This window comes from Ips typographus, linkage group LG14 (assembly GCF_016097725.1).
Source record: "Ips typographus isolate SLU linkage group LG14, UJ_Ityp_2.0, whole genome shotgun sequence".
NCBI lineage: Eukaryota > Metazoa > Arthropoda > Insecta > Coleoptera > Curculionidae > Ips > Ips typographus.
The window spans coordinates 5,290,778-5,305,699 of record NC_138435.1 but is presented as its reverse complement, the minus strand read 5'-3'; the positions used below and the strand labels follow the sequence as shown (position 1 = coordinate 5,305,699).

At 41.8% G+C, this 14,922-nt stretch overlaps 1 protein-coding gene and 3 long non-coding RNA genes across 9 annotated transcripts in view; all 4 read left to right on the top strand.

The window, feature by feature from the left end:
* Positions 1–14,922, top strand: part of LOC145738023 (uncharacterized) — a 207,219-nt gene that overhangs the window by 92,291 nt on the left and 100,006 nt on the right. The window lies entirely within an intron of this gene.
* LOC145737512 (uncharacterized) overlaps positions 1–14,922 on the top strand; it is a 134,779-nt gene that overhangs the window by 36,271 nt on the left and 83,586 nt on the right. The window lies entirely within an intron of this gene.
* On the top strand, positions 4,214–10,593 carry LOC145737671 (uncharacterized). 6 transcript variants are annotated; one of them, XR_014180449.1, is made up of 9 exons: positions 4,214–4,389; positions 4,449–4,561; positions 4,612–4,767; positions 4,818–4,933; positions 4,988–5,188; positions 5,256–5,476; positions 5,529–10,021; positions 10,145–10,304; positions 10,352–10,593. XR_014180449.1 is itself a non-coding variant. In XM_081992465.1 (8 exons), exons 5-8 carry the CDS (start codon positions 5,091–5,093, stop codon positions 5,618–5,620), a joined length of 327 nt encoding a protein of 108 aa, XP_081848591.1. In that variant the 5' UTR covers positions 4,217–4,389; positions 4,449–4,561; positions 4,612–4,767; positions 4,818–4,933; positions 5,063–5,090; the 3' UTR covers positions 5,621–8,509. The 6 variants fall into 6 exon arrangements, 5 of the variants coding, with proteins under 5 accessions (XP_081848591.1, XP_081848588.1, XP_081848589.1 ...); XM_081992465.1 differs by lacking the exons at positions 10,145–10,304; positions 10,352–10,593 and having other exon boundaries at positions 4,217–4,389; positions 5,063–5,188; positions 5,256–5,296; positions 5,381–5,476; positions 5,529–8,509; XM_081992462.1 differs by lacking the exons at positions 10,145–10,304; positions 10,352–10,593 and having other exon boundaries at positions 4,219–4,389; positions 4,707–4,767; positions 5,256–5,296; positions 5,381–5,476; positions 5,529–8,509.
* On the top strand, positions 10,801–12,362 carry LOC145737742 (uncharacterized). Its single transcript, XR_014180458.1, has 3 exons — positions 10,801–11,192; positions 11,254–11,594; positions 11,648–12,362. It is a non-coding gene; the product is annotated as an uncharacterized LOC145737742 (long non-coding RNA).

Here is a 14,922-nt window from a genome sequence, read left to right as displayed (position 1 = left end):
ACCTGTTTTTTCAAACTGTGTTCATTAGGCATATCAATTGATGTTATTTTTACTCACATTTTATTTTTTCAGGTTTCTTCGAATATTATAATAAACTTTATAAGTCTAGAAGTTTATATGATTTTTTTTGCTTAAAATTGATCGGATTCACTTCTTAAAGTGTGTACAACTACTTGATAAACACTCTGTACAGTAGTAAGGGGTAGCCTGTATGGTCATAAATGCAAATTTTGTTCAACCATCTCTGCAATTGTTTTAAAAATGACTCACCAAAATATGTTATTTAAATGTTTTTAGGGAAACAATAAATCTTGATCATAAATTTCTTCAGGAAAACTTCGACAAAAGTACACAACTGATATAAAAATATGCAATTAGGATAAAATATATATTTAAAAATAACGAAAAAAAATCATGGTCCCTTTGAAAAATTTAAGTTACTGTCGATATCTGGGAAACTGAGTTTGTTTGTTAAACTGAAATTCACTGTGCGAATTTTCAAACAATTTAAATTCAATACGGTAAAACCTTTAATATTGCAACAAATTTCTGTTTCCTAAAGGTATTTAACAATTAAAAGATGAAAACATGAAAGCTGATTGTTCATATCAAATTATCTATCCTTATACCAGGTGTCCAAGAGCACCCTGACCATAGGAGATTAACATGGGAAAACGGTTTTGATTTTTTTGCGCCTGTACGGTTGATTTGATTGAAAAATCGTATCAATGAAAGTTGTAGTAGGTACCTACCACGGACTAGTTTTCTGTATTTTTTCAGATCTCTAACTTGAGCCGTTTCGTCGTAAAACACGAACAAAAATGCGAAAATTTAAACTTTTTACCTGCACTGTATAAGCGGTTGTCGAGCAACCGTATCAGCAACAATGATCTGTTTATCCGTTGCTCGACAACCGCTTATACCGTGCTGGCTAAAAGTTTAAATTTTCTCATTTTTGTTCGTGTTTTACGACAAAAGGGCTCAAGTTAGAGATCTGAAAAAAACACACAAAACTAGTCCGTGATAGGTACTACAACTTTCATTAATACGATTTTTTAATCAAATCAACCGTGCAGGCGCAAAAAAATCAAAACAGTTTTCCCATGTTAATCTCCTATGTCCAGGGTGCTCTTGGACACCTGGTATATTGTTACACTTTACTGGGTTCTTTTTGATAAGTGAGACTTTGAGTAAACTCAACAAACTTTATTTACTAATTACGCAACAATTTAAAACACTAGAGATCACTTGTTAAACCTCTAAAGTCACTTTTACCACTTCACTACTTCGTTCTTTGCTTTATCGCGCCACTGTTATTTCACAACTCACAACTGACAACTGACTGTCCGTCGGCTCGGTCGGTTTATATATGTGTGGGTCATCGATTTTCGAATGTTCCTGTATGCACAGAATGTTCCCGCTATACGTCAAGTAAACGTTTATTTATTATTTTAACGTTTTAAAAGATACCGGGACATGTCCAAAAGTAGTTGTTTTGTAGATTTGCATTTTACATGGGGTTAAATGGGTAACTCCCTTTATTTTAAGGCCTTGAGGGTTGAGACTTCGTATTAGGGAGGTAAGTTTGGGACACCCCTGGGATGCGGTGTTGCCAAGTTGTGCACTTTTTTCCTAAATTTAGGAAAATTCTATATAGTGACCCCTCGTTTTTCCCTAAATTTCAGGAAATCTTAATCTGGCTATGAGGCCTTTGTAACAATATGTTACGTATTTATTTCTAATGTTTCAAAAATACTGCCATTGCATCGCGACAATACGCATTGCAGATTCCATAGAGAAAACGTTTTTCTCGTGAAATGTTTTCCAGGTTAACTAGGACGTTTTGGTCTATGTTCAATGTGATCCCACCTTAAGTACCACAAAAATTTCCGAGGACTTGGGAGTCCAAAAACAATTGTTCACTACATTCTTAAAAATAAAAATAAGCACCCCTACCACATTGTTCTACATCAGGCATTAAATGACACTGTTTATGACTGTAGACTAAACTATTGTCACTGGCTTTTAAATATGACTCGGGAAAGCTTTGTTTGCTGCAATGTTTTTTTTTAACAAATAGCCAATTTAATAAATATGAATCTTTAGATATTTTGATTATTTGAGCTTACCATTTTATATAAATGCGTTGTCTGAAGGAAAGTAATACCTCCACTCAATGAAGGTAGACATCACTTGTTCTTTTATTCAATGTAATGTAATGAATAATATACAACAATAGATAACGGCTGTAACTTATTGGTTTTAAGCACCCACTGTGACGTCACGCGGCGTATCACTTTGAGGAAACAATTTTTGCTGATAGGGTCATCTTGGATCTGTTGTAATGTCAACTAAAGTTCCGACTTGTCACTTTGCTTTGGTTTTTGTTTTGTTATGTCAAAAAAATTAAAACATGCAGGTAAAATAATTATATTTTTATGACAAAAATCCAATAATTGGATGATTAAAGATTATACACTAAAATCAAGTAAATGTATATTGTCACGTTTAGGGGGGTGGCGCAGGAAGAGAAACAACAAACGTAGTTCAAGTATGTCTCCTTTATTTGTATACTGGCGATGATTAAATAAATCTTACCCCCAGATTAAGAGGGCCGCTAGTACCGCTACAGGCGGGACGCCCATGGAACACTCTCTACGAGGGGGTGTGTGTGTGTGTGAGTGTGCGTAAGGCCTCCTGATGTGCCGCCAAGCGGAACCCGCTCGATACGAGCAGGGAACCCCTATGTCCGACAAGCCCGAAGGAATTACTTTATGCACAGCAAGCCCCCTTTGGAGTGTCGCCAAGCGAAACCCGCTCGATACGAGCAGGGAACCCCTATGACCGACACGCCCCAAAGGACTTACTTTAGGTACTGAAAGGGTCAAGAGTCCCGACGGTCACCACTGGGTTGCGTAAGGACTCTAGTCTGTTCAGCCTGGATTTCCAAGAAGGTATCGAGCCGTCCGGGCACTAGGAAGTTCGGACTGATGCTCGATAGACCGACCCAGAGACCAGTGATCTTCGATGGCTTGAGACGCCGATTAAATACTCATCTCATGACCCCAATTTGCCGGTCTCGCTGATTCGGCAGTGTACTGGGGGAGACCGGGGCCAGCCTGGGTAACGGAACATGGTGCAACTTATGTTATTCGTGACATCTCCCCCCTCTGAAGAGTGTTCGCCCCGGACACTTAACCCTAACGTAACTAAATAACCTACATGCCCCATGGCTTTATTTACACATGTGACCAATCGTAACTCATGTCTTATTACGCCCCCCTTGTTATCTCTCTTGTGGTTCTCCTGGAAACTGTTGCTCCTTCCTGGAGGGCGGCCTTACGCGGCTTCGTCTTGCCTATCTGTGCGCCAGAGCACCCGTTACTCAGTTCGCGGGTGGTGGCGCCCTCTATTGACTTTCCTCGTCCACTTTGAAGTGCGCGGGATGGTCGCTTGTTCCGTGAGTTCCTAGGTTGTGGTATCCTGGCTGTAGAGGGCGTGACGGTTGGTCAACCTATTTAAATATGTATTTTGTAAGTTTATGTTTTATTGTTTATACTTAATTGTTTAGACTATGTAAGCTTTATGAAATATACTTAGTTTGCACCCTACTTATGCAAAATGTTACCCCTACAACTTATTTTATTGTTTAACTGGTCGTCGAAGTGTAAGAGCAGAATAATGGAATCAAGTAAGTTCACTTTTTCCTCTTTCCTCTATTTTTCTCTGTGTCATTTTCCCTTTCTTTTTCCCTTTAGCTTCTCGTTACCAAGGGTTCCCTTGCACCAGACGGCGGTTAAGGGCCCGGCTGCTACGTCTCCTACACCAAGTCCGTCCTGACTTTCCACGAGTATGTTATTCTTGGATCGGGACTGCTATTTCATTTTTTCTGGCTCTTTTTTTTTTTTCTTTAAGGGAATCGTACCGGAAGTGTATATATTTAAGGTGCCGTTTGGTGACTGGCCCCCCAGCTACCCAGACACCCATGTGCTGCTTCGCGAGGGGTCTTTTTGTGGACAGATATGTCTGATTTCATTTACCGCTCGCCTTCGGCGACCAGTTATACATTTGTATTATTAATATCGGTACTAAATATATCTGTATCCTATCTAGTCGTTTGTTTGTTCTATGCTAAGTTTGAGTGACGTGACTTATTGCTCGTCCACTGTGCGCGCGTTTCCTGTCAACTGTCGTTCTAATTGATGGGCCACACCTTCGGTCAGTGTCTTGCCCAGTTCTGATGATTCGTCGATTTTCAACACGAAGGTTCTCGGTACCTGATGGCGTCCTTCTGCCGCCATGCTTGGTATCTCTACATTTTCCTGGCTTCCCTGTCTTAAACCTTCAGTTTCGGTGCTCTGACTGGGTGATTTGTGTTTTTTACGGGAGGTAAGGTAGTGTTTCAGCAGGCCGTACAATATGACGCCGATTATTATCCCTCGGATTAGCCACGTTGTCACGCCCAGCCAGTATTCCTGCGTGCCCCCCCCGGGTGCTTGGGGTGCCCCGTTTTCTGTGTGGGCTGCCTGTGCCAATGCGAGTAATGTTGGTCTTCGTAACAGTAAGTAAATTACTGCTATTGACAAGACTATGTTCCACGTGAACATGAAGGAGTGGTTGCCCTGGTGTATTTCCACGTGGGCGAGGTGTTCCTGTTTTTCCCATTCGAGGTCCATGTTTAACCTTACTTCTTTTTCTGAGGTTAGGTTGAAATGTGGCAGGTTTGTGGTCCAGTTACTGTTTAGGCATTCTGATAGGTTATGAAAGGTAGGTAAAAATGCCTGGCTGTCTGATGGTTTTAACACGAATGTTTTTAGGTTAGTCCATGCGGCTGGTAGTATGTGCCGTATGGAAGCTGGATTTTCTTCGTCTTTGCAAGGAAATCGTTTTTGGATGACAACGTCCTTGTTTACTAATAGCTGGCATTTGCATGGTAAGTTGATTTTTAATGCTCCTGGTAGTTTTAACATTTCCTCCCCGAGTTTAGTGGTGCTTTTAGGGCAGCTGATTGTCGTGTTAGCTTTTGGGTGTGTGATGAGGAATTCTTCGGACCCTGTTTCAGATATGATCATTAGGTTCGACTGGTGGCAATGCATAGGGCAATGTTCCGCTATATCTTCCACTGTGGATCCATGAAACAGTTTTCGAGCGCACGAAGGGCCTTGCGTTTGGTCGCCCGAGAACCTTGGTAAGTAGCATAGCCTATCTTGAAATGGTTTGCATTCGTGTAGTGCAATGCCTGTGATTTCTTTTAGGACCGTGGTCCCCTGGTTATTTGCTACGGCCATCATCAGTGGTGAGTGCTTTAATGTGCATGTCTGGCCCTGCCATGCGAATGGGTTTGTCTGGAGTTGGAATAGCTGCCACTGGTGATTTTTAGTTACTGTTGGTACCTTGACGTGTACCACCAGCTGTTCTCCGGAGAAGGTGCACTCGCTTATTGGTATACGGAAGTATGATGCTAAGTTGGATACAGGTATGGCTAAATCGATGTTGTCTTTTCCTATCTCGTTCTTTATTTTATTTAGATCGCTCCTTAACGTCTCAGGTTGAATTAGTGACAGTGGTATATGTTTATGCCTACATTCTTGTATTGCGGATTGGCTCCGCATTCTTCTAATTAGTAAGATCATTTTCCTTGCCATCCCCAGATTTGCTTGCATGTTTGCCTCCAGAGACCCTGTCGCTAATTCCCTTCCTGCTATTTCCCTTTTTCGAACCTCGTTTAGGAATTCCTCTAATATGTGCACCCTACTTTCTGTTTTCTTGATTGCCATGTTGGTTTCTTCCTGGCAGCGTTTCTGTTCTTCAGAATGTGTACTGATCAATTTCAGCGTATTACTCATAGTACCATGTAGGGCATTTATATGTGCTTCCAGTTTGCCCTCTTCCATGGACATTGAGTCAAGTTTTTCCTGGGTTGCTACCCCGCAGCAGTAATTAAGCCCGTCCGCAATGAATCCTAGTGAGAACGTTCGTTTCTGACGTTTTGTCTTTCCAGACTCTGACCACTCCGGGTACCAGGCTGCTTTGTATTTGTCCATCTCCACATCTATCGCCCTTCCTAATTCCTCCTAAGTGTTTTTTTCGCTCTGCAGTATATGTGTTGGCCATTGCTCTCGCAATTATCTGCCTGTCTGAACCCTGGTTCTGTGCTCAGTTTAGGTTCTAACCATGGGATGACGTAAGTCAATGGAATAGTACCCTCATAAAGTATTGTTTCTGGTAGTGTTTTCCATGTTGCCCCAGCTGATACTTCCACATGCTGTGTATCCGACGTGCCGGGCCTACAAGAATTGTTTTTATTACTGTCTCCGTTCCATGTAGGCCGACCGACTTGTGCTAGTCATTGTTCCTCTTCCTTGCATTCCACGTCCGAATCCCCCTCGGATATGTCTCCCAACGTCCATTCGTCATAGAATGGTAAAATCCTCCCTATGTGTACTATATCCGTTTTTTTTCCCTTTTTCTTGTTTTACTTCGTAGTTAACCTCACTGAGTTTCTTTATTATTCTGTAGGGTCCGAACCATCGTAGTAGCAGTTTCTCACTTTTTCCCACCTTCCTGAGAGGAATGAATATTTTCACCCTATCTCCTACCTCAAATTCACCATTTCTGTGGTATTTATCATAAATGTCCTTGTCCTTCTCCTGTTTTTTTGTGGATATTGTCTACAGCAATTGCCCTTAACAGTAAAGCTTTTTCTCTTAATTCGTTCGTGTTTGATTCGTCCTCAGTTTCTAAAAGGGTGGCGTCTAGTGGGAGTGTGGGGTTTCTTGCGAATATTAGTTGAAATGGGCTGAAACGTGTCGTCTCCTGTTTGGCCGTATTGTATGCAAATGTCACGAAAGGCAGATAAGTGCACCAATCTGTCTGCTCTGTGTTGCAGTATAGTGACAGCATGTCCGCCAACGTTTTGTTTAAGCGTTCAGTTAGGCCGTTGCACGAAGGGTGGTATGCCGTTTTAAAAGTGCTTTTCAGACCCATAATCTGTTGTAATTCCTTCACTAGTTCGGATTGAAATACCTTGCCTCTATCGCTGAGGATGCTTCTAGGAACGCCGTGAATTAGTATTACTCGTTCCAATAAGAATTTTGCCACAGGTCCTGCCTTCCCGTTAGGCAGGGCCGCTGTGATGGCGTATCTTGACGCGTAGTCTGTCACTACTACTATCGTTGTTTTGCCTTGGTTACTTTTCCGGAATGGTCCCAGTAGGTCTATCCCTACTTTATCAAATACTTTGCCCACTTTTATTGGTTGGAGTAAGCCCAATGGTTTGTCATTTGTTGGCCCTTTTCTCGCCTGGCAGTCCCTACAACCTTTAACGTAATTTCTGACGTCCTTAGTCATCGAATCCCAATAGTATTTGGGAGTAAGTCTGCTCAGAGTTTTTGTTACCCCCATGTGTCCGCTGGTAGGTGCGTTGTGAGCTTCCCACAAAATTTCCTCCCTAAGTGACCGGGGAATCACGAGTGCGTGTTCCAGTCCTTCCTTAGTTTGTGTTGCTCTATACAGAACGCCCTCCTTCAGCCTAAAATTCTTTATTTTTCGCCGTGTCAGTGCGTCAACGTTTGTTGATTCGGGGTTGCTTATTGCTGTTTTTAATTCTAGTATGGCCTTATCCTTATTCTGCAATTCTCCTATGTCTAACGTTGATATCGTGAAAGTGGGTATATCGTCTAATTCGTCTAATTCGACTTCGCTCCATCCTGCCACCGGGTTTCGTGATAGGCAGTCCGCATCTTGGTGCTTACTGCCTTTTTTATAGACTACCGTGTAGTCAAATTCTGCCAACTTAAGAGCCCAACGTGCTAATCTTCTTGAGTGATCTTTTACATTGTGTATCCAGCATAATGCGTGGTGATCTGTTACGATTTTTACAGGGTGTCCATAAATTAGATGCCTTAGGTAGGTCATTCCCCAGACTGCCGCTAATAGCTCCAGCTCGCTAATCGAATAGTTCTTCTCTGCTTTTGACAAGGCCCGGCTTATATATGCTATCGGGTGGTCTTGGCCGTCACTGCCTTCTTGGAGCAGAATTGCCCCTATTCCATCTATACAGGCGTCCGTGTGCATTGTACATCCTACATTTGGATTGTAATGTTTTAATACTGGGGATGACGTGAGTTTCTCTTTCAGCAGCTCAAATGCTTTCACTTGATCTTCACCCCAGCAGAATTTGTTCTTTTTTGTGGCCTCATGTAAGGGCCGTGCCAATACCGCGTAATCCTTTATAAATTTCCTATAAAAATTGCATAATCCTAAAAAGCTTTGTAGGTCCTTTGTTTTCTTGGGTGTGGGGAATTGCTTAATCCCTGCAAGTTTTTCTTCCTCTGGGCTTATTCCTTCTTTGCTTACTGTGTAGCCCAAAATCCTTATCTTTTCCTGTAAATATTCGCATTTACTCGGTTTTAAGGTTAGATTGGCTTCTCTCATTTTCTGGAATACTTTTTGTAATTTTGCTAAGTGTTCCTCTAAGTTCTCTGAATAAATAATAATATCATCTAGATATATTAGTATGTCCTTCCACTTTAAGTCCCTAAATATTTTATCTGCAAGTTGTTGGAAGGTTGCTGGTGCATTGCATAGACCAAAGCTTAACACGTTGAATTCGTATGATCCATGTCCCTGTGCCGTGAAAGCGGTGTATTGTTTGGATGACTCTTCTATAGGTATCTGCCAGTAACCTGAGAACATGTCCAAAGTTGTAAAGTACTTGGCATTTCCCATGTATGTGAGAATGTCATCGATTTGTGGTATCGGGTAACATGATTTTTTGGTGACTGGGTTTATAGTTCTTTTGTAATCCACGCAGAACCTCGTGGTACCATCTTTTTTTTTCACCAGTACAACGGGGCTCGCCCATGGCGAGTGGCATGGTCTTATTACTCCGCAATCGAGCATTTCTTTTATTTGTGTGTCAATGATTTCTCGCTCGGATTGTGACACTCTATAAGGGCGGCATTTTACTGGTTTATCTTCTGTCACTTCTATTTTGTGTTCTATAAGTTGTGTTTTGCCCATATATTTTGGTGACTTGCAAAACACATCCTCATATTCAACTAGTAGACTCTCTAGTTCCCTTTTGAACTGCTTATCCCTAATGTGGTCCAGTTTATGATCTTCCAATGTCACCACTTCTTCGTCTATTCTCTGAGTTGTACAGAGTGCCGTTGTGCTCAAACCACTGGGCTCTTCTAGCCGTGCCACCGTTGTGTCTTTGTAAATAACCCTTCTAGTTGGCCCTAGGTTCTTGAGGGTCAGTGATATAGAGTCTTTGGCTCTTTCTAGGTTGCACAGTAGGTTGTTGCGTACTAGCCATCCCTCATTTTGTACTACCAACATTTCTGTAGACAAGGGTATTTCTGGTGACGTTTTGATGGTTTTTTCTTCTCCTGGCTTCAGGGTGTAATCTTCATTGGCCTTCAGCTTAATTATCACGTGGTCATCGTTTTTTATGTAGTTCGGCAGGGTGTTCCAGGAGCTGGTTTCTTGTGTCTTGATTTTTCTTGGTCGGGGTTCTTTATTTTTTGAAACCAGCACCGTCACACTTGTTTCCCTGAATGTCTCATACAGAAGGTCTTTAAGCTTTTTCCAATCTGACTCGCTGTTTGCGGATGTCAATCTAGGTATAGCCACCTTACTTATTTTATTTTGTACTGCCCAATCTTTCAATTTCCTACAGCACTGTTGTAGCGTATGAGTAGGTATGTATTCGTTTCCTTCCTCTTTTACTATCATCTGTAGGGTATGTCTGTTTTTCTTAAACAAACTGACCACGCTCCCTACGGGTAGTTTTTCTGTGTTGTGATCTGCCAAATGGTCCCTGATGGCTTTTCCTACTCCTCTATCTCTACTGGGAGCCGAAGAGACTGCAAAGGCCCATGCAGTGCTGCTTGGAAGACTGAAGATGGACCCCGGCATTTCCTGGACCACCTCTGTCCAGTTTCGTGTTATGCCTGGTTTTTTGGGTGCAGGATTTCGCTTTCCCCCGAGCGTTAATACTAAGTCCTGATTTAGGGTGAGTGTGTTAGATATTAAGCAAATTGCTGCCTGCATTTCCCTTAAGAATTCCACTCCCAAAATGAGGGGTTGTGGTGTATTCTCTAATATTGTTGCTCTAATTTCCAATTTTCTCATGTAGTTCCCTCTGAGCTCCAGTGATGCCATTGTTTCGCCTAGACTTTTTACTTTTTGGCCGGCTGCTGTTATAAGCAACGTGGGTGGGCCTCCGGTTCTACGTTTCTTGTCAACTAGGAGATGGCTTATCACATTTAGTTCTGCGCCCGTGTCGATGATCGCTGGTACGTAACAGTCATTTACAACAGTATTAATATACAGTATTTTGTAGCACGTCGGGCCCCGAGTGGAGAGGGTGACGGGGCTTAGTTTTGCCACCCCCTGGAGTTTGGGTGTTGCTGTCTACTTCTGCAAACAGCAGCAAAGTGGCCTATTTTGCCGCAGTTGTAGCATCTAGGCCTATTATCGTACGTTCTAGTGGGTTGGTGCTGTCTTCCAGGATTTCCAGCCTGGGGAGTGCCATAGACTCTCCTGGGTGGTGGAGGGGTTCTAACCAAATGGAGGTTGTCTTTGCGCTATTGGCCCATAGGCCCCTTCTTCTGTCTGGCGCTGTGGTCTGTGGTCACTCTTCAGGGGCGTTATCAATAGTAGCGCAAAGCTTTTTGACCTCGTCCAAATTTCTGGGTGGGTTATTGGGAAAATTCGTCAGCCAGTAGTATTTGGCTTTTGGTATGTCTCTTAACCCATTCTGAAAAATATCTCGGAATTCGTCGAGGTCCAGGTTTTCCCTGTATTCCTCGTATAGTACCCGTAGATCGTAAAAGAAATTTTTTGTTTGTTCTAGGTCCCTCTGTTTCCTTTGCTTCACCTTTGCCAGCAGATGGCGACTGTGGTTACCGTCGCTAAACTCTGTTTTAAATGCCTGACAGATGTGTAGCCAATTGCTTTCGGGGTTTGCTGCCTTATACTCTCTATACCAAATGTTTGCAGCACCCTGCAGGTACGAATGGAAGTATAGGATTTTTAGGGCATCATTCCAACTATTTGCCACCGCCGTTCGTTCATACGTTCCGATAAATTGGGGTGCTGAATCGCTACCAGGGTTGAACGTCGGTGGGCTGATAAACTGAGGTAATGCGGGTGTTTTCTCCCCTGCCTCTACAGCCGAAATGGTAATGTCCGCCATTTCCCTTGATCTCCTAACGCCTTCAAATGGTTTATCTCTTTTTTCAGGTTGTACCTGTGTTCCTGCCTCTATTACTGTATTTTCCAGATCGTTTTCTGGTTCTTGTGGCTGCTCGATGTCTTCCCTTCTTGTATTCACAAGCGTAAGGGTTAGGTAATCTGTTTCTTTCATCCAAGGGTCTCCTACGCTTGAACTCCTGTGCCTTGGTTGAAAGGGGCTGCTAGGATTTGCTGATCTCAAGTTGTACGCTTTTCTCATTCCTGTTAGGGCGTACGGCTTGGTTTGGCCACAGATATGGAGATCAGTAGCCCCGGGATTCAACAAGGCACCTCCACCATGTCACGTTTAGGGGGGTGGCGCAGGAAGAGAAACAACAAACGTAGTTCAAGTATGTCTCCTTTATTTGTATACTGGCGATGATTAACTAAATCTTACCCCCAGATTAAGAGGGCCGCTAGTACCGCTACAGGCGGGACGCCCATGGAACACTCTCTACGAGGGGGTGCGTGGGGGTGTGTGTGTGTGTGAGTGTGCGTAAGGCCTCCTGATGTGCCGCCAAGCGGAACCCGCTCGATACGAGCAGGGAACCCCTATGTCCGACAAGCCCGAAGGATTTACTTTATGCACAGCAAGCCCCCTTTGGAGTGTCGCCAAGCGAAACCCGCTCGATACGAGCAGGGAACCCCTATGACCGACACGCCCCAAAGGACTTACTTTAGGTACTGAAAGGGTCAAGAGTCCCGACGGTCACCACTGGGTTGCGTAAGGACTCTAGTCTGTTCAGCCTGGATTTCCAAGAAGGTATCGAGCCGTCCGGGCACTAGGAAGTTCGGACTGATGCTCGATAGACCGACCCAGAGACCAGTGATCTTCGATGGCTTGAGACGCCGATTAAATACTCATCTCATGACCCCAATTTGCCGGTCTCGCTGATTCGGCAGTGTACTGGGGGAGACCGGGGCCAGCCTGGGTAACGGAACATGGTGCAACTTATGTTATTCGTGACAATATTATTGTTATTTAATATTTAGTATTAAGGCCTTATTTTCTGTTGCTGTTTTGGTTTAGATAGGTAAACTTTTGAACTACATACTTGTTATGTTAAATAATTATTATATGTTTACCCGAGTTACTTTAAAATAGAGCAAAGTTAACACACAAAAATTAAACATGTATTTGTGTAGTTTATGTTCTTAAATACGAAATATGATTATAACAATTATAAATTACTGGAGGCAATTATTTTATGGTACACCTTTCTATTAATATAAAGTTGCAGAGACAACGTATCCCTCAACCTTTGCCCTAATAATTTTTCTTCAGGTAAGACTCTTTGTTGAAAAATACTTCACCAATGCCTTCATCAGGGTTTATGGGAAGTGCCTGACGTATATTCAAACCTACAAATTTCTTTCAAAACTTTTTTAATACTTATTTTCAAATCCTATGTACCTTCTCTAACATATTCGTCTTCATTATGACCCGGAAAGTTGAGGCATATGTTGTGTAAAACACAACAAGCTAACACTGGAATCAGGTCTGTACGGCTCATGTCTAAATATTTCAATCTTCTCCATCTGCCGAAAAATAAACAGAAAGTTCTTTCAATCGGTTGTCTGGTGCTGCTTTGTATCTCATTGAAATATATTTATGTAGGGAGTAAGGCACCAACTTAACAGTGGATAAGCCTTATCTCCTAAAATGTATGTATTTTCACTAAAATACTGGTCCTCGTTAGCCATTATATTTTTTAATATGTCACTATTCATAAAAATACGTCTATCATTGACTGAACGAGGATAATGTCTCCATAAAAATTACTATAAATATCAAGGAGGCGTCAGCAATGGCCTGTAATGTATAGGCATAGCAAAATTTTCTGGTTAAATATGTTTCCTGGCGCTTTGTTGGGGTTTTTTAATTGGAACATAAGTACGATCAACAGCACCTATCACATTTGGGAGCTCATCAAACCAATGTGATACACAATGTGACCACATTACGGTACGCTATGTCGGACTTTGATAATAATTGTTCCTGATTAATTTTGTATCATAGTACTGTTTTCAATTTGTAATCACTTCACTTATAAAAGATTATTGTTCTAGATTGAGATATAAGATGGTCGTGTACGAGCGCCTACTTAAGAAAAAAATAATCCTGTTCATAGAGCTGAAGATGACGCGCCAATGTTACACTTGTGCGTGGCCACCTTAGGTCAAAAATTTGTGGAATGGGCTAATAAAAACTCCAGCCACACCAAAGTTTACATGCCCACCTACATTTAACCCATCTATTGACTCCCGTTATTTTTTTTTATAAATACGAAAAAGCTGCGATTGTGAATAGCTGGTGAGAGGACCACAAAATATCTTATTTAGCTAATTTTCTCCCAGCTCATACATGGTTTAGTAATTATATTAGTGAGCTAGGAAATCAGACAAAAACATGGATAAACCTAAAATCAGATTTTTTTATAACAAACCAAAAATTTCGATTAAACGCTCGCAAACAACAAGATCCTGAGGATGTAAGGAAGTATTATTATGACTTGTCAGCAATCGCAAACGCGATTGACCAGGAAATGACTTTCGATACGTTTAGGAACCATTTTGAAAATGGTTTACATCCATCTTATTATGAAATGTATTATATGCTCAGCTCAAATAATCGAAATTTTCATGACTTAAAACAATTGGTGATTAAACTGAGCGACATAAAAGAAAAAACATTGATAAATCAAATGACACAGACTACAGCTTTATTATCTATGTCCGCGGCTCTGAATATGAGTAGAATGTTAATGTACCAAACCGCCAGAGGAACTGGAATGACAATAAGCCATGAACGTTTTATAACAGAAATTTTCCAAATCAAAATAAAGAAAGAAACCATTATATCCCTAGAATCAATAATTATAGACCACAGAGTGGTCCCGGAAACCCAATAAATTCATACTACAGGGGACGACAATTTACACGAAATAATTCGTCGCAATCCCAGAACTTCAACAGGAACAGAAACCATAATTGGAGGAATAATAGAAATAATTATTTGTGTTCGGGCTTTACTGTCCCTAATGTTAATTGAGTGGACTGTATTAAATGAAAACGAATGGTTACTGATAAATGAAAATGCCCAGCTCCACCTTGAACGGTATATTAATGAAATAAACGTATTAATAACGATGGGGGGCTAGGGTGTCTACGAAAAAATGCCAATGAACCGTATTAAACGATACCAACGACTTGGGGCTTCATAGACAACTGCGGCGGACCGCCGTAACAGGTGATGGCGCTGGCGCATCGGGCGTTGGCTGCTTGTTGCCAACGTGTGGTCAGAAAACACGGCGCTGTTGCCACTAATAAAAAATTCAGGTAGGCGGTGCTAAACGTAAACATGCCCCCCACCTTGAAATATTAATTGATATTTCAACAAAGTCAAACTTATTCTAAATATAACATTATATAAAAAACTTAAAAGTAAATCAAGTTGTAGACAACTTAAGGAAGAGGACAACATTGTGCAACGGGGCGTTTGATTATTCCGTTATGTGTCCTTAACGATATAACGCGTACAATTCCGTCACTTCCCGGGTGAAGCTCAACAACTCGGCCGACAAGCCACTTACATGGAGGTAAATGGTCTTCGCGCACTAACGCTAAAGTGTCTAAGGTAACATTTTTTTCTGGAAGCTTCCACTTGATACGCTGTTG